The sequence below is a fragment of the Camelus dromedarius genome, chromosome 7 (assembly GCF_036321535.1).
Source record: "Camelus dromedarius isolate mCamDro1 chromosome 7, mCamDro1.pat, whole genome shotgun sequence".
Taxonomy (NCBI): Eukaryota; Metazoa; Chordata; class Mammalia; order Artiodactyla; family Camelidae; genus Camelus; species Camelus dromedarius.
Genome location: NC_087442.1, coordinates 37,101,895 through 37,127,791, shown reverse-complemented (window position 1 = coordinate 37,127,791; position 25,897 = coordinate 37,101,895). Strand labels below are relative to the sequence as shown.

At 35.9% G+C, this 25,897-nt stretch overlaps 1 protein-coding gene across 3 annotated transcripts in view; it reads right to left on the bottom strand.

Moving 5' to 3' along the window:
- Positions 1-11,852: 11,852 nt before the first annotated feature.
- The window catches only part of HERPUD2 (HERPUD family member 2), a 76,500-nt gene continuing 62,455 nt past the window's right edge, over positions 11,853-25,897 (bottom strand). For all 3 annotated transcript variants that reach the window (XM_064487448.1, XM_064487446.1, XM_064487447.1), the window contains 4 exons: positions 16,998-17,120; positions 14,162-14,485; positions 13,203-13,320; positions 11,853-12,727 (listed from right to left, as the gene is read on the bottom strand). In XM_064487448.1, coding sequence (XP_064343518.1) covers positions 12,566-12,727; positions 13,203-13,320; positions 14,162-14,485; positions 16,998-17,120 — 727 coding nt within the window. In that variant the 3' untranslated portion in view covers positions 11,853-12,565. The remainder of the gene's footprint in view (positions 12,728-13,202; positions 13,321-14,161; positions 14,486-16,997; positions 17,121-25,897) is intronic.

Genomic DNA, 25,897 nt, shown 5'->3' with positions numbered 1-25,897 from the left:
TGTTGAGATATATTGTGAAACACTTTCCCAAAACACTGCTCTAATTTATATTCCTGCATATCCTATTCAATTAACAAGATCGATTAACCTTCAATTTAAGGTGATCATAATGTATAGAAGAGGGAATCTCTAAGTGTTTATCATGAAATATATCAAACATACACAAAAGTATATAAAATATATGCAGTTTAAGGAATAATAATAAATTAACACCCATGTATCCATCACCCAGTTCAAGAAATAGATAGGAATAACTTAGAAGCCCCAGTGGTATACTGTAGCAGCTACAGACAGATCTCATAATTTCATTAGCTCAAAATACATGCGCACACACACGCACTTACATCTTGTTCACATCACCATCCATGCAGGCTAAGGAGCTCTCCTTGACCATCCAGCAGTAATTTAAGACTTTAGGTTGCTTCCATCTTGTAATTCTACCATCCTGGAGGTTTTCTGTTTCCAGTCAAGTATGGCAAATAAGAGAGAGGGCATGAAGAACTCGCATCTGCTTTTAACTGCCTTTCTTAAGAAGTGACCCATCTCTGCTTTCTTTGGTGAAAACTACCACATGGCTTCAACTCTGCTATAAAGGAGGTTGGCCGATGTGGTCTTCCTTTATACCCAGACAGCGCTGTCCATTGCACATAGTCTCTGCCACAGTGCCCTTCCCCAAGAGGATGACCCCTTCCTGACTTTTATATTCATCACTCTCTTGCTTTTCTTTATAGTTTAAAAAAAAATTGAGAAGGAAGCACAAACCTAACTGTTTGAGAGAAAGATGATATTGACACTATTTTGTAAAGGCTCCTGAAAGAAGATAAGATAACAAAGTATCTGAGTCATAATCTGGCTTTGACTTCCTTGAAAATTTGCAAGAGCTCTTTCTGGGGATGTCAATGGGCAAGATCATAATGAGTCTTGGAAATCATAAGGATCAACAAGTTTAAAGCATTTGACAGAACTGTAACTTGGACCTTGTACTAGATGTCCATCATAAATAGAAATTTCAGAGGGAGGAGGCTGCTCTCTAGTTTTTTCCCCTACATTCACAGTGATCTTCTGTCAGCTGTCAGGAGTATTTAAAAGCTAATCCAAGCATCAAGGCAAAGAGGGAGCACAGGAACTTTGATACTAGGTAGACAGGACAAGCTAAGTGCAAAGAAGAATGAGGGCCGGACTCACCCAGACATTTAGTCCTAAGGTCACAAAAGGATGGTCCTGAGGCATCAGGGATCTTGGAATTCACAGTTCTCAACATATGGTGGTTGCCTTCTCTATCTGCAAATGGCTGCCATCCCGGGAATTTCCTCCATCATCACCCTGTGGATTCTTTTCACCTGTCTCTGATATTGAATCTCCTCTCTCTGCTACTGACTCCAGTATCCCATGGCTTCTTTTTGTTTGTTTACTCTTCTTCTGTTGTTGTTCCTCAAACATAGTAAGTATAAAGTCTGTAACTCTTAACTCCAATATCTGGAGTCCTGAATGTCTTTACAGTTCTCTGGGGTTTTTTCTGCTGGAAACACATCCTCCAGCAGCTTCTTAAGAAAGGATGTACAGGAGAGGTCAGTTTTTTTGAGAAAATCCACATGCATTTTTGAGGTTACAACATAGTCTTTATAACTGTCATTTAAAAAGATAGTATGACCTCCCATCAAATGGATACACTCTCATTTACCAAACCATGTTCTTTATAGACATTTATATTGTCTCCCATTTTTTCCTACTATTAATAATGCTGCAATGAGCATCTTTCTGCATCTGGATGCCCACTGTGGACTACGTCCCTCTGTGGGCACTGTAGAAAAGGAGTCAATTTGCTGGGTACACAGAAGGAGGAGGCAGGAAAGGGAAGCAAAGTGATTGTTTCCCTAAGTATCTGAGGTGCAAAACAGCCTGCTACAAAACCTAACTTTCTCTAAGGTCTTTATCCCAACTTAATTACACATGCAACTTTGTATTTTAATACATAATTATCTATGATGGTTTTGACATTAAATAATAGTCTCTTAAATTACTTACCAGGTATCTCATAGGTGGCACCAATTTCGGTTACCACTTCTCTGTAAATACCTCCGCATCCGCATCCGCATCCGCATCCTGCACAACCCACCTTTCAAATTCCAGTCTTGCCAACTGAAAGCACTCCCAATGGCCAAGGCTGGAACAATTTGAGCAATAAAATAAAGAAGTTTTGGATTAAAACCCATAATATAAAATAAATAGATATTCGTGAGTTTATACTGACATAAATGGTTGAAAAAATAAATGGGAGAAAGAGGCAAATCTCCCATGTAGAAAAATTCTAAATAATATATGTAGATACTCCACCCTCAAAGTGGTAGAGCAAAACTCCCTACTCCTTAAATGTGGACTACATGCGGTGATTTCCTTCCAAAGAGAGCCGGGTAGAAAGGGAGGAAGTAAGAGTAACTTTACAGTGGAGAAATCTAACAGACGCCGCCTCAGCTGGGTGGTCAGGGTCAACGCCAAGAGTGATGGATAGTTCATGCTGATGGTGTGTGCTCTTGAGATGACATGAAGAAAATGTCACTTTCACCTCTGTGCTCTTCCCTAAAAGAAAATCAGGATCCCATTCTAATCATGAGAAAAATGTCAGACAAATCCTAAATGACAGACATCCTATAAAATACCTGACCAGTACTCCTCAAAACTGTCAAGATCACCATAAAGTTGCAAAAATAGTGAGAAATGGTCACAGCCTAGAGTGGTTTAAGTGGACATGACAAATTTCATGTGACACCCTAGAGAGGATTCTAGAACAGAAAAGGGACATTAGGTAAAGACTAAGGAAGTCTGAATAAAATATGAACTTCAGTTAATAACAGTATATCAATATTGGTTCATTAATCACAACAGATGTACCATATTAATGTACGATGTTAATAATAAGGGAGACTAGGTGCAGGTGTGTGGGAACTCTGCATACTTTCTTTGTAATTTTTTCTGTAAATCTGAACTTCTAAAAGTTTATTTTTTTTTAAGTTAAAGAAAAAGGTCAATGAAACATTAAGCAGTTGAGGCCATTTTAATCTATATGTTTTAGTTTTAGCCACTAATGATTAAATCCCTGTAATAAAAGACAAGGATTGAAGAAAAATATCTCCCAAGAGAATTGCTAAGTAAGGCTTAAGGCATAAGGTGCCATCTTGTTATCAAACACTGTGGTCTCATCAGTGAATTTTCTGCTAATTTGTCCTAAAGAAGAGGCTGTCAAAAACTTAAAGGACCCTTACCTGAAAAATAGTGGTCTTATTCAAGCATCAGGAGCCAACTTTTGGCATAGAAAGACAGTGAGACAACAATGCTTTTTTTTTTTTTTGAACAATGCTTAACTCTTTCAGAAACCATCTGCTTCTCTGATGCCCCTCACAGCACCCTTGAGTCACCTATACAAGTGGTTATTTTTATTCTCTATATTTTTCTATTAGAAATGTTCCGTAATAATGTTAAGGAAATGTTTTCATAAATTTTGCTCTATTCAGCTTTCAATTTTGAAATAATTTGACTTGACAAACAGTTGCAAAAATAATTCAAAGAATTCTTGTACACCTTTCATCCTGCTTCCCAAAATGTTTACATTTTACATAGCCACAGAGTCCAGTGATCAAAAGCAAGAAATTAACTTGAAGCAACATTATTAACTAATCTACAGACTATATTCAAATGTCACCAGTTGTCCCACTGATGTGCTTTTTCTGATCCAGGATCCCACATTGCATTTAGTTTCCATGTCTTCAGTCTGAAGCAGTTCCTTAGTCTTTCTTTGTCTTTGATGCTCTGAACAGTTTTGAAGAGTCAAAGTAAAACAAACCCATCAAGTTTATGACTATCTCATACTATCAAATACTGTGGTCTCATCAGTGAATTTTCTGCTAATTTGTCCTAAAGTAGAGGCTGTCAAAAATTTAAATGACCCTCAAACAGTTTTACTAATGGAAGCTCTTCGGATAGTTGCCAGCATGTCAGGAAAGAGCCTTGATATGGGTTCTAATCCCAGCTGACTCTGTAATGTCAAGCAGGTCCCCAGGAGGGGCAGGAGGCAGATAGGAAAGTGGCTAAGCACGGACGGGCTGTTTCCCAACAGGATTACTGAGTTTTTAAATCTACAGTCTTCTGAACATTACTGCAGTGCCAAGCTCCTAGATGCCCAGACCCCTCACCTCACTAGCAGGAATTTCTGAGGTAGGGGAGCCCATTGTGGGTAAGTGTGTGCCCAAGTCCACTCATCAGGGCTTGGTGCAGCCAGGAGTTCAGCCCAAGACTGAGAAAAGCCTAGGCTGTCAGTATTCCACGTCCTGCAGCTGCCTTCCCAGCCCCACTCTCCACCTTCCCAGAGTTTAGCACCGAGGACTAGATGTCAAGGCCAGGAGAAGGGTTCCTCTGTCCACAGTTTCTCATGCTGCTGTGAGGTAGCATCCTGCCTGCCAGTGTCCCCAAACTCTGAAATAACCTTCTTCAGGCCCATAGCACTTGAGATGTGTGGTGTTATACCACCATCTAGTGCTAAAAGTACTAAAGTGCAGCATTATCCCTGCCTTGCCAGTCACGCCTTTGAAGATACAATCAGTAATTTAACAGAGGCTGACAACCTTGAAGAAGCAACACACCAAGATTTAATCAGTTTACTCTAATTTTGTGGCGTAACAAGCCAATGTTGTGTATTGGGAAGAGGCAATGGAGTCAAATGGACCAGGAGAGAATCTCCTCTCTGTTTTTACTCAGAGTGACTTGTTAAGTCTCTGAATTTCCCTAAACATCATTTTCCTCACATTTAAAATGGGGCTAATAATATCTACAAGTAAGTTTCTTTTAACATACCTAGATGAATACCGGGGTTCATAGTAGACCCGTCAATAAACATGTATTCCTTCTTATGATCCCCTCTAACCCCCTGTGCACAATTTCCATGACAACCTAGAGTCATCGAAATGGAAGGGCTGGGTCATGAGGTTTGATAATGTATATCCAAAAAGTCAAACAGACTGTAAAATCCAGAGGTGATGTTGCATACTGTTTAGAGCAGGGACTCTGGGAGGCAGCTGCCTTGTTTTGAATTCCAGCTCTGCTAGTTGCTGGTTTTTCCATCTGTAAAATAGAAATGGTAATAAAGATACCTACCTCCTAGGGTTGTTGTGAGGATTAATACCTGCAAAGCATTTAGAACAGTAAGCATTTGATAAGCGTGATCTATTATTAATAACATTTCCTAATGATGTCAGCATCTTCCAAAAAGCAGGGGTGGGGAGGCGCCTAGCCAACATGTATTTGACTTACAAAAAGAAAATGTTACATGTTGCATTTCTTGTCCTTTTGAATCCTACTACTCCATCCCTCGCATTTTCATACACACGCGCGCGCACACACACACACACACACACACACACACACACACACATTCTGTCTTCAAATACTTACTTTGAATCTGGTGCCTCTTGACTGAGTTACTTTCCTGGTCCATCACTTAAGCTGAAGCAGTGCCTGGGCAGCCTTTCTGAACTTCATAAACAGCTCAAAGGCCTCAGTGAGCTGCACATCCTGGTAAAGTGAACAGTTATCATTATGAAAGATCCCTCTTAGTCTAGTAATGCTTTTTACCTTAGAGTCTGCTTTGGATGCTAAATACACCAGTTTCCTGTTGGTTAATACTTGCATGAGAAGTCTTTTTCCATCTTTTTACTTTCAACCTTTCTGTATTTTTATATTTAAGGCATGCTGTTTTTAAGTCCCATAGAATTAGATTTTGTACCTTATTCAAGCTGACAATATTGTATGCAAGTTGTAATATTTAGTCCATTTGTGCTTCATGTAAATATTGATGCATTTGGATTTAAATCTACCTTCTTAATTTTTTTCCCTATTTGTCCCCATCTATTCTATTCTTTTTTTCTCCTTTCTTGCCGCCTTTGGATTTTTTTTTTAAATTTCATATTCATATTATCTTGTTAGTTTTATATTCTTTTATTATTTTTCAGAAAATATCATAGAAATTGACACATGCACCCTGCTTTGTTCATTTCTAATATAAATTAGTGCCTTCAACATTTCTAAGACAGTTCAAGGACCTCAGAATACTCGATTCCTAATTTACCTCCCATCAGACTTATATGCTATTTTTGTCATGTATTTTAATTCTTTGTACATGTAAGACCCCATAAAGCATAAGTGTATTGTTTTATGGCACTATTCTTTTACATTTATGCACATATTTACCTTTCCATTGCTTTTCAATTCCTTTCTGCATCTCCAAGCTGTGATTTGTAATAATGTCTCTTTTGCCCAAACACCCATTAGTATTTTCCTTTAGTACTTCTGGTACTTTCCAGTGGTGACAAATTCTATTTTTATTTGCCTGAGAATGTCTTTTGAAGGATATTTTTGCTGCATGTAGTCTTCCACGTTGGCTGTTGTTTTCTGTAAACTCTTTGAAAATACTGCCTATTAGGTTTACTTATTGTTGCTCCTTTAAAAGTCATCTATATTTTCCTCTGGCTACTTTTAAAATTTGTTTTTCAGTAGTCTTACTTATAAAGTAATTAGTTGTGATTTTCTTTCCATTTATCCTGCTTGGAAGCCAATAAATAGTATTTCTTACATCTATGGCTCAATATCTTTCATCAGTTTTGGAAAATTCTTAGCCATTATCTCTTCAAATATTGTGTCTGCCCAATTCTCCCTCAGCATCATTCTGGGTATTTTTTGACCTTTCAGTTCACTAATTCTCTCTTAAACTCTGACAAAGTTATCTACTGATTTCTTGATTTCTGCTATATTATTTTTCAGTTCTAGAATTTTCCTTTTATATAATTCCTAGTTCTTTGCTGAACTTTTTCCACCTTGTCATTAAAATACTTGAACATTTTAACCATAGTTATCAGAAGTTCTCTGTCAGATAATGCAAAATATCTGAATTTTCTGAGGGTCTATCTTTCACTTTCTCCTTTTTGGTCAAATCTTATGTCTCTGTATTTCTAGTTACTTTTTATTGATTAACAGAGTTTGAAAAAATTATAGAGAACATTTGAGAAATTGCATGTTATCTTTCTTTAGAGAGGATTTATTTTTGCTTGTGTCTGTCCACTAGGTTTGGGGCCAGTTTCCTCATTCAGTTAGGGACTGAGGTGATTTGGGGCTGGGTTTCAGTCCTTGTGAGGACAGACCCATTTCCAACTCACCTTCACTCAAGGTGGTAGCCCTTTTGGGTTCCAGTAGAAAGCCTGGGGTGTTTGAAGAACACCACTTCTTGGTACAGCCAGAACTCTAATTTTTGTTTCCTGTGAGTCTACCAGAAACCTTGCTCAGCTCCTCAGTCACTTGCTCTTGAATTAGCAAGTGTTTTGAGGGTTAAAAATGTGGCACCAAATGTAGGTCTCACCTGTGTGGAATATTGGCCCTTGCTTTCTTGATAACTCTCTGATGCCTTAATAGATATCTATATTCTGACTTTTCTAGCTTTCTCAGCAGAGGGGTTGGTGCAAAACAAGCTAAGCACCCATTGCTGGAAGACTAAGTCTCCATGTACTTTATTTGAATAGTTAATTTTAAGGAATTCAAGTTCTGAAGTAAAATAGACTTGATTCTGTCATTTACTAGCTATATGATTTTAAGTGAGCTATTTAACTTCTTTGAGTCTTTAGTTTTCTCATCTGGAAAATGGAAGTAACAATAGCAACTACCTTGAGTTGTTTTAAGGATTTTTTTTCCAGGTAGCAGGTTATTTAATAGGTAAACTGCAGAGCACGCTACAGGGAATGGGGGGCAACCATCACATGGAACAGAATAGGATAAGGAGTTGTTTTTAAGTACAGGTATAGGGGGAGGATATAGCTCAGCGGTAGAGTGAATGCTTAGCATGCATGAAGTCCTGGGTTCAGTCCTCAGTACCTCCATTAAAAATAAATGAATAAACGTAATTACCTACCCTCCTCCCCCCAAAAAGACTGAGACATCATTAAATGCAGGTGTAGTACTCAGCACAGAATCAGAAATATAGCAAATGTTTGATTGTTAGTAGTAACAATTTGTAAAGCATGACAGTAGTTTTTATTATTAATTATATAAATGAACACAGAATGGCAGCCTCTCTCCTATGCACCCTCTGTGAGGAGTGGTAACTGTTAAAGACCCTATACATACCTTAGTTTTTCCAACTTCCCTATGGCTTTGGAATACCTGGGTGGAATGGCTTACTGCACCACATGAAATAGTTTATGCAGATATCAGTATGTTCATTTTGGAAAGTATATCAATAGAAGTAAGAGACTCAGAATTTAGCAGCAGAGTCAAGGAAGTAAGCTTTGGCAAGAATACTCATGAAACTGGCGCCCTAGATTGGGCCCTACAGGGCTTATCCCCCAAGTGTAATGCAAGACAGTAACCACCAAAGTTTGCTCTGGGAAAAGGAATTGGCTCTTTTGCTGTCCTCCCCCTATTAGGGCCGAGGCCTCGTGCTGGAAAGAGCCTTCCACTTACTAAGACTCCTGGACAGTAGAAAAGCTCCATTAGAACAGGAACCCTCATTATTCTGGGCTCTCTTTGTAAGAAAAACCTTTATTTCAAAGATTCCATAGTATTTTAATAAAAGGCTTGCATTGCTCCACAACACTTATGTTCATGGAGCATCATCATTTATTTCTCTCTGTTTTTAAATGTTTTGTTTAAATGTTTTTAAGTGCTACTATATTATATACACTTAAAAATATGTTGAGGGTGGACTTCATGTTAAACATCTTTACCATTTAAAAAATTCAAAAACAAGTATTTTAAAATATTTAAATAACATCCAAAATACTATTTATGTGTAAGATATAAAATACAAAAAACATGCTTTGTACACACCATGCAGCCAGTTTCTTTCACCTTCCCAGACTGCAGTGAGAGTGTGTGATGCCCTGGGGTGAGCCAGCCAGCCACATGGGGACTCCCGGGAAAGATCAGTAGTTGAGAACATCACATCCCAGAGCCTGGTGTGGTTTTGGAGATACAGCAACACAATTCCAGGTGCAACAGGCCTTAGGGTCTGGTTTATGCCAGACTTACAGAAAGCTGATATACAAATGAGCACACTTTAGTCTTTTCTCAGTGAAGCAAAATTGCCACCAGGACTCTACTAATGAGGCTCCAGATACAGCCTTTTCTCCCCTATTTTGAAAAGCCGTTATTTCAATAGTGATGATGGAGCCAGAGCCAGATAAACTAGTTAGACTGATGATGGGTGGTAGCATCAAAGTATGGTGAAAATATCCCCAGTTCTTCAGCCCTCAGGATCATGCTTTCCTTTATCCACCTAACAAAATCCAACGCTCTCACCCATACTGCTTGACTGTAGAAAAGTCTAGTTTTTATTGTGGTGTGTAAGTCATGGGAGAGGTCCTGGGAAGTATTTATATCCCATCCTGGTTTTTGCGAGTCACCATTTACTCTAGACACCAATGTCTGAGCCTCTTTTGCCATGTGGAAACCATCTCCAACTTACTACTGCCCTCTAGGCACCATCTGGCCCCAGTGTGGACACAGCTCCTCCTTTCATCTTCTAAAACACAGCTGACCCTGGGCTGTAGTTTCTGACAAAGTCTTACAGAAAGTAAGACTAACATGAGGGAATTAACAATGTAGGGAAAATAAGTAAAATTGAGTAACACATCTCAGTATTCGTAGAACTCTTAGCCACAGTCCTTCACAGGGGAGTCTTTGACCAGCACCATTCTCCTTAGGCCACAAACTGCAGTTAGGAGGCAGAGCCCTACTCATTGCCTTCAGATGAGTGTCCCCCATAATGATGCTCCCCTCTATTAATTCTATGGCTTCAATTCTTCCCTCTCCAACTCCCAACAGAAAGAAAGAGACTGATCAATCTCGTAATTATTCCTGCATTCTTACTCTACCTACCCACTCTTTTAGGATCTGATGTATGGAACATTTTTTCTAGCTTTGACGGTTTATTTACTTAGCTCCCAGGTTAAAATCCAGACCCTCCATCTGGATACAATGATTGCATCAGCCCTGAAACAAGCCTTTCCTAATCACAGACCCAAGTAGTGTACAGATGTACCATAGCTCACCTTGTCGAACATCTGTCAGTCCTACTTTCCTATTATAAACAATGCAGTGAATATCTTAGCTAAATGTCACATGCATGATACCCTTCCAAACTTTTTCTGCTTCAAAGGGTGTGCACATTTTCAATCATTCATTCAATACTGATCTAACTACTGGGCACTCTTCTAGGATGGAGGATATACTAATGAGCATAAATTCACTTCCCAACCTCATAGCCCTCATGTTTTGTGGAAGAGACAAATAAGGAAATAAATGTAAACTGCCAATGGTGTTAAGTGCAAAGGCCGTGAGCCGAGGTCTGATAATTAGTAAGTAACAAGGCAAAGGAGGAAGGAGCTGTGTTCCAAACAAAAAGAATGGAATTAGAATTCCAGCTGAAACTGGAAAGTCAGCCTAGCTGAAACAGAAACAGAGGTATTCAAGGAGAAACATAGATTGAGAGGCTGCAAGGACTCAACCTTTCAGGATTTTGTAAAGCCATGTTTAGGAACCCGATTTTATTCTAGGAACAACGGGATGACACTGAACGATTCTGTGCACATTCTGAAAATCTGATATTTGCTGGAAAGGATTTTACATTCCTCTACAGCTTCACCAACACTTCTTATCTTACCAATTTGATAGTTTTAACTTGTACATATTACATTTTTCCCATTTATTGCCCATGTGTGTATGTTACGGACTTACTGCTTGTGTCCCCCCAATATTCATGTTGAAATCTTAACCCCCAATTACGAGGTGGGGCTTTGGGAGGTAATTAGGGCATGCGGGCAGACACCTCATGAATAGTTAATGCCCTTATAAAAAGAGACAGGAGAGAACTCTGCCATGGAGGACACAAGAAGACAGTCATCTACAAGCCAGGAAGAAGGCCTTCACCAGACACAGAATCTGCCAGCACCTTGATCTTGCACTTTGCAGCCTCAAGAACTGTGAGAAATAAATGTTTGTTGTTTAAGCCACCAAGACTATGGTAATTTGTCATGGCAGTCCAAGCTAAGAGACTACCCTTGCCCATTTCCTATTGGGATTTTGGTTTGGTTTTTTTTGTTTTTGTTTTTGTTTTTTTGCTAATTTAAGACTTACTTATCACTTTTAAAATATTTTTCCTAACTGTTTACCTTTTAATTATGTATGTCAAATCATTATGTACATAAGCAACCTTTCCTTTTAGGGATTCTGTCGTAGAGGTATTTCCTTACCCCAGTATTATGTAAATATTTATCTATATTTTCTATCAGTATTTTCATGGTTGAACTGCTGTTATTCAGTCATGATGTCTTGGCTGATATCTATAAACAGAAATGTATACTTTTCTAAGGGTTAACCAGTTACCCCTTGAAATGTCACCTTTATCATTATAAACAATTTTAGAATAATTCATGGATTTCTTTTTAACCTTCTGTTTTATTCTCTTATCTAATCATATATTACTGTACCAGTACCATATATAACATTATAATACATTCTAGGTGAGACAAAGTTCTTCCATGGTCAGTTCTCCTATCCTCATTTATTCAATTTTAGTTAACTACCTGATAAGATACTTACTCTTTCTTATGAAGTACTGAATTGACTTTCACAGGGATTTCTAAATAAACTAATGAGGTTTCAGACTACCTGAGAACTAGAAGATATTCATCTGGAATGGAAAGAGGTGAAAATGACCTTAAAGACTTCAGCAACCCAACAACTACTGAAACTTATATAGATATTTCCATGTAATGGGTACATTATTGAAGAGTTTGAATAAATATCCCATAAGACAGTTTATCATAATTGACCTTTTATTTTAAAAAATTACAGGGAGCAATTTCCAGCATATCTCATTTTATAAAAGTACTGCCTATATCAAACATTTTATATCACTATTAATTCCATTGAAGAGCTGCCTTTTTTTTTTAAGGTACTAATTCCAATTGATGGGATACATGCCCTTAAAATAGAAAGTTTCCATTATTTATTCAAATGTCAAAATTAAGATTATTGAGAAGTTTATTGCTTTATGGCTGGGCAAGATGCTACTAGCACATTTTAGGTAAATAATATTTCTTATTAAAAACTATGAGGTCATTCTGTTTAAAACTTTCAGGATAATTCACAGAAAATAGATATATTTATTCAAATTATACACTGAAGGGCTGGGCTATTAGCTATAGACATTTACATGTGAAGCAGCTCTTTAAAGAAGTAAGACACACAAATAGGTCTGTCTTGGTATAATATACGTAATTGAAATTAATAAAACCTGGAAGACCAATATTGTTACGTTATATTCTGTTAGGATCCTAAAAAAAAAAAATCACACATTTAGTAGTCCATTTGTGCTTAAAATATTCATATGCATGAGAAGCTTAAAGAAAAAAACACCTCTGTACATGATGATGAAAAGAAAGTAATAAATTTTTTTGCAATTGCACTGTTATTTAAAACACTTTCCTAAATTCAGAACCTCCTTTGCAGCTGGCACAGTTTTTCAGGTCTAATTGGCAACCTGGGGAGGCCCCTCTGGTATTAGTGAAGTAAAGAAGGTCGTGATAAAAGACCAAGCTGACGCCATTAATCCAGGCCTTTGAATTGCACTGCCATCTTCTCCTGCATCTTCTCCACTCTCATCTTCAAGCCCATCATCCATAAGACGCTCCTTTCAAACAAAACAAGAAACATACTCTTAAGTGATCTGAACAGCTAATGTTAACTCATGACAGAAAGAGTTAAGTTCTTCCCAGAGAAGAAATACAAGCATATAATAAGGAAGTGGTACTATCTGGTCATTAGAAGTCTTTGTTAAGTCCAAAACTGATAAATTCCTCCTTGATCAAGTTCAAAGGGATAAATGCCAGTTTAATATAATAAATTCCACTGTGTGCATCATTTTCTTTCTAGGCCACTTTTAGGAAGAATAATATTACTTCTTCCCACTTAATTCTGATACATGACTGACTCAGTATTATTTTCTTAGTACTTGTGGATGAAACCACACATTTACATGTTAACTTTTCTTCATGTGCCATTCCATAAATACTGTGGAACACCCCAAGATTCTTTTATTATGTTGGCCTCATACAGTGCTGAGGAAACATCTATATTTAAAGTATACAAAAACCTCATCAGCATACCATTTCTTCAAGTTCGAGGTTGTTTGCGTTTTGCACATCATTGTTAACTTCAGCATTATTGTTGGGAGCCTGTTGCTGACCTCCTTCTTGTCTAAAAGGAAACCACCCAGCTTGGTGTCTGTTCAGTAAAACAAAGAGAAAAGAAAATAAGTCACAACTATTTTTATTTTTATAAAACATTAGTGTCCTACAAGAGAAAAATGATTAGAACTATGATAAATGAAAAGATCAAATCTCCTACTTCAGGCCAAGAACTACCCTTTTCAAAGCAGTGACAGCAAAACAGGAACCAATTTAAGTCTAAAAGTCTATCATGAGCTTAACTGGCTCTGTGCTAGATATCAAGACCTATCAGGAGAGGAGAAGGTACAGCTCAGTGGTAGAGTGCCGTGCCTAGCATGCTCAAGGTCTTGGGTTTAATTCTCAGAACCTCCATCAATAAATAAATAAACCTAATTACCTCTCCTTCCCACCCCCAAAAAAAGAATTTAGAAAAAAAAGACCTATCATGAGTCATAAAATCATTTTTTGATATTTTTCAAAATGAAATTCAACTAGATATTTGTTTGCCTCTTGGGGAAAAGAGGGGCAAGGGAAAGTTAGTCTACTTATGAAAAATAATCTGACCTATACCTATAGGACTTACTATTGATAACTATAATTTAAAAGAATATCCATTTGCAAGACTACATCATACATTCAAGTTCTAAATAATAGATAGAGCATGCCTAACTGAACAAACAATTTCTATAAAGGACAGTAAAGGAAAAAATCTGCTTCTAGACAATTCTGATAAACATTCTTATTAAACATAACCTGCTTTGCTTCTGATGTCAGATATCTGGAGCCCAACATTCATATTCCTTCACTCAACATTCACAACAGACTACCATATGCCAGACTCTGAGAACAGTTTTAGAAAGTAATTAAACCACAAGAAGTTAATGAACATCACTCACAAGTAAACCAGTAGCATGGCTCCCATTACCATGATAAACCGACTAAAAGAAGAATAGAAGTATACAATGCTAAGGAGAATTGCAGCTCGCGAGAACGTGTACATCCAGTCTAGCCAGTCTCGATTGAAGTCTTCTTCATTTAGCACTGGACCTCCCTGTGCATTCATTTGAACATTCTCATTCATGGGTCGATTTTCTTGGGCCACTAGGTTTGGAGCTGGTGGGGGTTCTTCTCCAGGAACATGTGCCAAATTTAGAGGCTGTGAAGCAGCAGGCTGGGCTGGGTTGGCATTTGATGTGGCCTGAGCTGAAACTGCAGCTTGACTGAAATATTCACCAAAATAAATATTAAAAAGAAAAAAAAACTGTACCATATTATATTTTTCAAAACTTCCTGGGGAGCCATATGTATTTTTCATAAACCTAATATGGAATATCACAACTCCTGCACCGCATTTCCTAGGTAAGCATAAATCCCAGTGGAAAAGTGGAACTAACATTGATGGTTGGAGTAGCTCAGGAAGGGATGTTCTAGCCTGGTAGTCTAAGACAGTGGGGAGAGGTGGAAGAGATAAGAACAGCCATGTTAATCACTCTTTTCTCTCTCACTAAATCATAAGGTAATGACCAGCTCTTTTCCCAAATCTTTTCACTAATGGCCTCTTCTGCTATTCTACAGGGATAAATACCCCCATACCCACCACCTCTCCCTCAGGCCCATGTTTTGAAAGATTTGTCTAAAAATACACATTAATCATTACCATGTGTGTCCACTGTCAGTGATAAATGATTTGTATTAGTATGTTAAAATATTAACTAGATCCCAAATAACAATCTCTCAACCCCAATCTTGACTTTGGGAACTCCATCTGGGGAACACTGGTATAGGTCCTTGTCAACTTATGAAGAATTGTGGTCCTGAAGTTTGCTTATAATTTAATTGCTTGAAAGAATAAATTGTCCTGTAAAAGACTCCCAGCAAAATGATAATATGTCTGAAATTTGCTTTAAATTATTCAGCAAAGGGGGGAAGTTGTAGAACTAGACTATCATGAATTGATAAATGTTGAAAAGCTGGGTAATGAGAACACAGGAACTCTTTTTATTATTCTTTTATGTGCTGAAATTTTTCTATAAAAAGTTTTAAAATCAAGATAGCAAAAATAAAATAGAAGTTTCCCAGGCTACAAAAGCCTATTTAGGCCAGTATGCTAAAACCTTGTGTCCGAAGAGGGCTCTTTTATTTCCAAAACACTTTCTATCTCATGGATATTCTAATTCATCAGTGAGTTATTTCATTAAAGGTAAGAACTTGAGGCTCTAAAGTTAAATGATGTACATAAGATTATATGATTTAGTAGCAACCTACTTATACAGCTCTTGCAAGGTTATAAACAAGATAAGGGGTATAAAGCATCTAGTAGAGTATTAAGCATAAAGCAGTCACTCAGATGACTCATGGCAACAGGTAAGGTACAAAGAACCTGCCTGGAGCCAAGGGGTTATACAGGAGAGCATTAGGATATGAAGTTCACAAAGGTTAGCTTTATGGGGTAAGGTCTAGAAAAACGATGAGGGTACAGACTTCACTCTGTAGGCAAGACAGCCATCAGATATTTAGGGGGCTGGAGATGATGGGCTGAATTATGTGTTAAGCAAGTTAACATGGCACTAGTACAACGGAATATAGCAAAGAGCCTAAAAGGAGAAAGCAATTGCAGTAAAGTGGGTCTAATATGAGAAAGGATCTGGGCACAATATTGGAAGTAAGACGAAGAGAAGGACAGAAGCTAGAAACAACATATTAACTCATCTTGGTAAGTTGCTGGGTTCAGGGATAACAGAAGCCAGAATCAAAGCTGATTAAGGTTAAGAGCTTGGAGGATAACTAAGAAGAGACAGTACCTCTGACAAAGAAGTCAAGGAGAAGGCACTTAAGAGGATGGTGGAGTCAAATTTTGGACATACCAAATTTTGGGGAGAGGCAAATTTCTCATTGGAAATCACCAATAATTAAGTGGAGATATGAGGTGAAGCACAGGAAATGAAGAACTGGGAGTAATGACTGAGCACTAACAACTAAGGCCATGGAAGAAGGAAATCCAAGAGGACTGGCCCTATCTTGTCTTCCCTGCCAGACTGAGTATCATAAGGCACATGGTAAGTATACAAATACCTGTCTAACTGAGCAAGGAATGTTACCATTTAGAAACAGGGAAAAAACAGGCTATCAAAGGACACAAAATGAATGATCAGAAAGATAAAAGGAATGATGAGGACAATAGAATCACAGAAACAAGGAGAAGAGAACATTAAAGAGAAGCTAGAAATGTTAAATGAATACATTGGAAGTCCAGAAGAAAGCAAGCTAAGAAACTGTATTCAGTGCTAAGATTGTTCCATGCTGACCAGAAGCAAGACTTACTAAAATACTGACAGTCCAGAAAAAATATTAGCTACAATTGAGGTTCAACATGAACCTTCCTGACATACAACTCTCTGTTCCCTTTTTCATTTAATGGCCTATTTTCATGTAGATTTGCTGCCTTCCAGTGAAACTTATCCTAAGTTTTCTCCTCTTAAATGGATAAAATGTTCTATTAAAGAAAATACCTGAATACTACTAAATATAATTAGGGGAGAGAGGGAGAAGCAGAGAGTAGGTTTAGTTGATGTGAACTGGCTGCGAACCCTTTTTCCTTTAGCCAAATCATTTAAAATAATTTTTAAAAACCAATAAAATGTATCAGTAAATGAAATCCCAAATCAACATTCTTAGGATGAAAAAGAAAATAAAGCAAACAACACAGTAAGTAAAGAATTCAAACTGACTTACTATTGCATATAATACTGATGAGCATACATCTGCTGCCACCACAGCATCTGCAGTGGGCTGAAAGCAGGGTACACTGGGAATCCAGCCGGAACTGCTTGTCCAGGAAGCTGGTTGTCTATATTACTGCAACAGAGTGATAAAGAAGTGTCTTTTAATGCTCTACAAGTTGAAAGCATCTCTCTAAATTTTTATTTCTGAACTGTAAGTCATCTATTAACAAAATATAGTAAATCTTACTGAAAAGAAAAATACTTATTTTCAACCTTCCTCAAGTAAAACAAAATATAGAGGATGCATCACTAAGTAACACAATAGAGAATTATTATTTGGAGCTAGTAAAAGTGATGACAAAATTGGTGACTGGAGGAAGGGAGTTTAAAGCTTCACCTTATTCCATATGCAAATGAGCTTCAAGTCGACTAAAATTAAGTATTAAGAGGTAAACCAAAGTAAATCCAGAAGCAACTAGAATTGATTATTTACCAAACCTTTGGAGGGAGGAAGACTTTCCTAATTTATAAGCAGTAGAAGAAAGCACAAAAAGGCAACATATTTGATGACATAAAATTTAGAGACAGAGCTTTAAAAAAAATGTTTGCAATAAATAGTAGTTTTTCTACATAAAGAACTCATAGAAATGGAAATAATCATTAGGACACCAAATAAATGCAAATAAGATAAAGACAGGGATTCTTTTAATCTGTCAATATCTAGTGTTGGCAAGGGGTACAACTAAAACCCAACTCTTTCACTGCTAAGAGGATAAACTGGAATAAGGCTTTAAAAAACAATTTCATAAAATTAAATACTTAAAAAAAATTCACTTATACCCAACTGCCCAAGCAGTTCCACTTCTGAAAATTAGCTTAAAGAAATAAACAGAAAAAAATTTTCAGATCTCTGCCCTTTAAGTCTTTGTACATACTCATCCTGCTTAGGAATCGCATACTCAACCTACTCCCACTCCCTGCCTCCTTTCCCCCAATAACAAGAGAGAAAATGAAAACAGGGACAACAGCTCATGATTCAAAAAAGGTGAAAACCTTATCATAGCACTTATCACCATGTTGAAATTGCCTGATTTTAATTCCACTCCTATGAAGGCATTTCTCTGATCTATCTACTTTGACTTACTTCTACTACTAGAATCTATCCTAAATATAAATGGCAAAAATTTGATATGATGTATTCACAAATCTATTCATCATAACACTACTTGTAACAGTAAAGACTGGAAATAACTCAAATATTCATCAATAGGAGACTGTCATAGTTTATGCAGTCAGTGAATTGGTATGTGTCTATAAAAAGGAAAGATCATCTCCATACCATCCTGCAGAGTGATCTCCTGGATATTCTGTTAAGCGATATTCTGTTAAAAAGCAAGGTATTGAAGAATATTTATAATATACTATCTTTAATGTTAGAATGAGAGGATATATTTATATGTATATGTATACATATATGTATGTGTGTACATACATACATATATATAGTGTATGCACGTGTGTATACACACTTTCTTAAATTTTCACAATGAACTAGTGGAAAGATAAACCAAAACTAAAAAATAATAAAAGTAGTTACCTATTACAGGGAAGGAGATCAGGAAAAGGGAATAAAATGAAAGCAGGGCTCTGAATAGGTATCTTGTTTTATAGATTTGAGACCGGAACCTTAAAAATATTTACACAATTAAGAAAAAAGCTAAATTAAAAAGAAAAAATAATAAGATAAAAAAATTCAAAGAAACAGAAACAAATGAACTCATGTATCAAGTCTGGTAGTGTAACACACAGAGAAGAATTATTCTACTGGCTTCAAAACAGTATTTTAACTGTAGTAAGATAGATCCTAAAGACAGAAAAGAACCGTAACAATTTTAAACTATAAATACTATTTCTCATCAGGGTTCCCTGGGAACCTCAAGATGAGCCTGGGACGTCTTGTCAAGCATGAATCTAGAACATTATCCAAAATTATGAAAACCATGTCAAAAGGACACAGCAGAAAATGGAACAGACTCCCACGGGCCAATGATGAATTAAGAGTATCCAAGAGTTTCACAACGAATCAGTACATCATTCAGCAGATATTCTGGAGACCAAACACAAACATATTAAAGTTTTTAGTTCACACTGACACTTTAAAACAAAAACAAAAACAAAAAAACTTCATTCATCACCTTTCATGATGATGAAAACAACTAGCAAAACAACTTACTACCCTGAAAACTGATAAAGAACCCAGCATTTATCAGGCCTTTCTTGAATGGATTTGTATTTTAGGATAACAAAATGATGAGAGAAAGAAGAGGAATGACACAACTAGGAAATTATCCTTTTGTAACAATTAATGAAATCATGGATCTGGTCAAAGATTATCAATGACTACTAAAAGGCTGACAAAGAACTTTATAATATGGAGGATCAGGCTGGTAACACCTAAACCCACTGATCAGTTTTAACATGACTAGAGGTAAGACAGCCAAACTTTAGGTGCCTCCTGAAGTGATGCAAGGACACAGCACCACCTACAAAGAATTCCTTAAAAGAAAAAAGAAAAGGGAAGGGGAGGGGAGGGGAGGAAGGAAGAAGGACACTTATGAGAACACATACATACTAAAAACATGGAATCAGTATTTCTCTTTTCCATTTTCAAACATTGTCATCTATCATTCTGTAAGTGATCTTGTCAGTCAAAAAAATTAAACATTACTATTTACAGTGTTTGTACTTTTATAGTGTGTGGAATCAGGTTTGCATTTGGCCACATTCTATAGAGAGCACAACCTATAGCTGTAGGGCTTAATCAGATAGGTTGTTCAAAAAGACTGTGTGCAGAAATGGAAAAGAAAAAATAATGATTTCATGTTTATTGTATGTGTGTATTCTCTTAACTGTCCTCTAACCAGTATATTATAAAAAATAACTTCAGCATTTTTGCAAATTTTCAGTTATTCCAAAATAATGGTTTTTTTAATGGCATAAGCAGACTACTCAGTCAAGTAGATGATAAACCCTTTCCTGGTTTGCTCAAAACTAAAGCAGAGTGATGGAAATTAACAAAGTCTTTAGGTTAAAATTATCCAAATCAGGAGTACTAGCACATAGAGAAAATTGACTTTTCATTATCTTTGGTCCTTATCTCTTTACATGATAAGAAAAAAATGATATAGCAATCAAATTTCTAGTATTTATCAGTTAAAAACAGCATTTGAAAACGTTTACTAATCATGAAATAATTTCATGTATGAAAATATTTTAATAGGATTGGTTGTAAAAGAAGCATGAGGTGTTACTGCACGATATATGCAATGTTTTTAAATTTTTAGCACAATTTTTATTCTTTGATTTATATTTATATAAACATATTTTAGTATTGTATGTAAATACAACTTCCTATTTCTCATTAAAAATCAGAGTAAGGGTCAGTTTCTATCATAAGAAAATCTTATGTAAAATATATTCTGGAGCATCCTCTGTGCCTGTTTCCTTATATAGGTATGAGAACATTTCCTAACACATATGGTTGTTAAATTTATATATATATATATATATATCTCATATCACATCAAACAATGTCTGGCACAAAGTAAGCAAATATTAAAAAATTATTGTTATTATCATTGCTAGGGAGGGATATATAATGATGTGTTTACCAAAATTTGTGCTTTCCTTCTGTAGTATTCTATAGTATTTGCTAGGAAGTGACTGCCCAGTTAGGGACTACATTTCCTAGCTCCTCTTGTAACTCCTTGAGCTATGTGACTACTCCTTGCTTATGGAATGTGACTAACAATGGAATATATCACTTCTAGGCCAAGGTATTTACAAAGTAGGTGTGTTTCTCTATGTTTTTTTCTCCCCATATGCCAAGTATATTTAGATGAACGCCAAGACCTTATGAGGTGAAAAGACATAAAGTGGAAAAACCCTGGGTCCACGAATCACCTGATGGAGAAAAATTATCTACGTAGGAATAATAAACACTAGAATCAGACTACTACATAAGTAAGAAACAAACTTCTCTGATGTTAAGATTCTAAACTTCGGGAGTTACATGGTTATTTGTCAGCCAAGTGTCAAAATGTTTTATAAAAGTGATTTAATAAAATTCATATTTTTTACATAAGCTAAAGTTAAAAAATAAATAAAAATAAATTTTTAAAGGTTGAATTTAACTGAATTTAGTCAGGCCCTAGATTTAGCTACCAGATTACGGGCAATCTATGGAAATAAAGGAAAATATTAACTGATGCCATGAGGATATAGAGAGCCATATCTAGACTACTATGCGAAATTACATAGAGCAGAAAAGGCATAAAGTAAAAAATGGGAGGGATAGGGATTATATTAGAAGAGCTTTAAGAAACATCAACCAAATGCAGTATGTCAATCTCGTTGAATACTGATCCAATCAAAACCACCATGAAAAAGATACTTGAGACAATCAGGGAAAATGGAACACAAATTAGGTATTAAATGATTAAAGAATTTTTAATTTTGTTGAGTGCTCCAATAGTTTTGTGATTCTTATAGTCCATATTTGTCATATCTGTTTCAGATACACAGTGAAGTATTCAGATGAACTGATATGATATCTAGGTTTTACTTTAAAAATATTCCAGCCCAAGAAAAAAGGGAGAAGGAAGGGGGACTGGTTGAAGAATCACAGTCTATTAATAGTTGCTGAAGCTGGGTGTTAGGTAAAAGGGGGTTCCTTATAATATTTCCTGTACTTTGTGAATATTTTGAAAGAATAATAAAATTTTTAAAAATTAAAAAAAACCTGAGATAGATAGACAGGTTAAAAAGTGGGCTTATTCATTAAATTTTAGTAGTCTATATACAATGGAATATTGTGCATTTGATAAAAGAATGGGAGGGCTCCTATGTATTATTGTGGGACGATGTTAACATATCTAGTGAAAAAGCAAATGTAGGCTAGTGTGAATACAAAGTACACTATTTGTGTTCAATTCACACACACACTTGTGTAAGCACAAATAGCTATAACAGTTGCTTCTGAGGAAGGCAACTGGGTAGCCAGGAGACACAAGAAAGAAACTCTTGTATACTTTCTTCATTTTAAAAATGGTACCATTCACATATATTACCTCTCAGAAAATAACTAAGAAAAGAAATTGCTTATTTACTCTCCTGTCTCTCTGACCAGACTCTGCTCCTAAGAACAGGAAATGGGCTTTATCCATTATGATATTCCAGTTTTTAGCATAATACGTATGTGTTGAACAACTTCATATGAAAACCAACAAAACACTGAAATAAAGTACTCATTATAAGCAACTATTTAATCTAGTAACTTGCAAACTTCACTTAATTTTTCAACATTAAATGGAAACATGTAATGTTGATATGGTAAAAATTACAACTAAATTAAAGAAAACCATTTGCAAAGAAAAGGATACTGGAAGGAAATACTAAATGTTAACAAACAGTTGTCTTTAGATAATTGGATGGGTAATTTTCTCCCTCCCTTTGCTGTTTTTTCCCAAACTCTGTAATATGCATATATTGCTTTTATAATTCAAAATAATTTTTAAACATTTTTTGCAAAGAACCAAATAAAACAGAAACAGAAAACAGAACTATCTGGAATATAGTATGTCTGTCTCCATACAATATGTCATATTCTTTATGCAAGGAAAACAAAGTAAGAGGATAACCTAACCAGATTAGGAAAGTCACAATGAGGAGATTGCTGATATATACAAGCAGGAGAAAATCATCTGATGGCACAAGTTCTGACAGCTTCTTTTTCCTTTTCGGGTGGCTATAGGATAAAAACTAAACACAGAGAAAAGGGGCAAGGGAAGGTTATAGGAACACAGGGAAACAGTACAGTATAGTAGAGATTATGGCAAAAACCAAGAACTTGAAAGACTGTTATTCACAAATCTATACTTGAAAACTATACCAAAAACATTCATTAGTATGCTTTTTAAAGATAAGAATTATAAAAGAGAGGAGATGAAAGGAATTGGAAACTTCAACAATTAGGAAAAAATTCTTTCCCCCACCACTCTGTGCAATGATGCAGCAACTGCAAGGATTCTCCACTTTGCTTCCAGAGTATGCCTTTTCAAGACTGCACACTTGCTTTGTTCTCCCTGCTGAACCTGCCCTTAAGACCATGTTACCACCTATCAAGCCCTCCCTACTCCTCCAGAGACAGTCACTGCCTCCTCCAGGCTCCCACAGAACTTTTTTCAAGACCAAGACAACACATCAGCAGATGGCAATTCATTTGCCTATGTGACCTATTTCCATCCAGGGCAACTACATAATTCATTTTCCTGTCTTCAGTGCCCAGCTACAGTAAATTCTAAAGTAAACTTTTTCCTGAATAAAGCCACAAGGTCCTCATGCAGACAAATTTGCTTACCCAGTCACCAATACTTAAAATCTGACCAACAGATTTGACTAGAGAAAAATTTTAAACAGGAGAGTAGAGGGGAGAGAACCACCATTATAAATGAAGTCAAAATACAAATGGTAACCTAGGAAAATATACTGAAACAAATGACAGACAAAATAGAGTCACTTCAACAAGACTGTTAAAAACATACTTTCAAGTCAGGTAAGAATTTGAATTCTAGTTCTGCTACTGACTACTTCTGTGAACTTAGGCAAGCTACATAACCTTTTCACCTCCTTCTCCTCAGTCATATGATGGGAGAGAATAGTACCTAGACTACAGAGGTGGTATAAAGTTCAGTGAAATAAAGCATGTGCAAGTGCTCAATACAATGCCTAGCTTGTGCTAATTGCTCAATAAGTACTAATTATTGATATCCTTTTAGATAAAGAACTATCACAAATGAATTTTTTAAAATACCAACATGCCAACAAATAAGCATTTCACAAAACAAAATAAAAAAGAATATCTCTCTATTGTGTCTCAAATTAAAACAAGGACATTCCAACTTACCACACCGGCAAATACATATCTGTAAAGGGCTCTTTAACAACAACTGTTATGGGGAGAATAAACCGGTACAGCTTTCTTATGGCTGAATAGTATTCCATTGTACATATCTACGACAATTTCTTTATCTACTTATCCATCTATGGACACTTAGGTTGTTTCCTTATCAAGGCTACTATAAATAATGCTGGAATGAACATGCGGGTACATGTATCTCTTCAAATTAAGTGTTTTCATTTTCTTCAGATGAATACCCAGAAGTAGATTTGCTGGATCATACGTAGTTCTGTTTTTAATTTTTTGAGGAAGCTCCATACTGTTTTCCAGCATGGCTGGAATTTACATTCCCAACAACAGTACACAAGGGTTCCCTTTTCTTCACAGTCCCAACCAATGCTTGTTATTTGTTGTCTTTTTAATAAAAGCCATTCTGACAGGTGTGAGGTGATAATCTCATTGTGATTTTGACTTGCATTTCCCTGATAATAAGTGATGCTGAGCATCTTTTCATGTACCTACTGGTATCCATATGTCTTCTTGGAAAAATATTCAGATCCTCTGCTTATTTTTTAATTGAATTATTTTGGGGGTTTTGTTTGTTTGTTTGTTTGTTTGCTATTGTATCAGTTTTTTATATATTTTGGATATTAACCCCTTATCAGATACATGATTTGGAAATATTTTCTCCCATTCAGTAGGTTGCCTTTTCATTTTATTGATGATTTCCTTTGCTGTGCAGCTTTTTAGTTTGATGTAACTCCATTTGTTTGTTTTTGCTTTTGTTGCCTCTGCTTTTGTTGTCAAATCTAAAAAATCATCAGCAAGTCCAATGTCAAGGGGCTTATCACCTATTATCTTCTAGGAGTTTTATGGTTTCAAGTCTTACATTCAAGTCTAATTCATTTTGAATCAATTTTTGTATATGGTGTGAGATAGTAGTGTAGCTTTATTCATTTGCATGTGGCTGTCCAGTTTTCCCAACACCATTTATTGAGGAGACTGTCCTTTCCCCATTGTACATTCTTGCCTCCTTTTTCATAAATTAATTGCCCATATATATGCATAACTTTATTTCTGGGTTCTTTATTCTGTTCCATTGATCTATGTGTCTGTTTTTATGCCAGTACCATATTGTTTTAATTACTATTATTTTGTAGTATAGGTTGAAATCAGAGAGTATGATACCTCTAGCTTTGTTCTTCTTTCTCAGGATTGCTTTGGCTATTTGGGGTCTTTTGTGGTTCCACACTTATTTTAGGATTGTTTTATTTCTGTGAGAAATACCATTGGAATTGGATGAGAATTGACTGAATCTATAGATTGTTTTGAGTAGTATGGACATTTTAACAATGTTAAATCTAATTCATGAGCATGGAGTATCTTTCCATTTATTTGTGTCTTCAGTTTCTTTCATTACTGTCTTGCAGTTTTCAGTGCATGGGTCTTTCACCTCCTTGGTTAAACTTATTCCTAATACAGACTTTAAATGTTGTAGATTTATATTTGATCTGGAAAGATGTCCAGGCTACAGTATGTTTTTTTAAAAGTCTTATAAAATAAAATTGTATGATATTTCTACTTATAAAGTATACTTAGAAAAAGGGTTTGGAAGGAAAATATAAAAATTACTATTTTAACTATAAAACTAATGATAATTAAATAAAAAATAATATAATGAGTAATATTATTAAATAATAAAATAATAAATAACAAATAATTAATATTATTTTAACTATAAAACTAATAAAATAAGTACAAAAGTTGTTTCTCAGTGGTGGGTCAAAAGCAATTTTTACTTTAAAAAATCAGATTAATATAGAAGGGTACAATGAGCAGCTTTCCAGTTTTATTAATTATAAAATAAGGCTGTTACTATTTCAAAAGAAAAAATTGAATGTACAAAACAGTGGGTATTCTATAAACCAGTGAGCAATTTTTGGAGTTAAGTA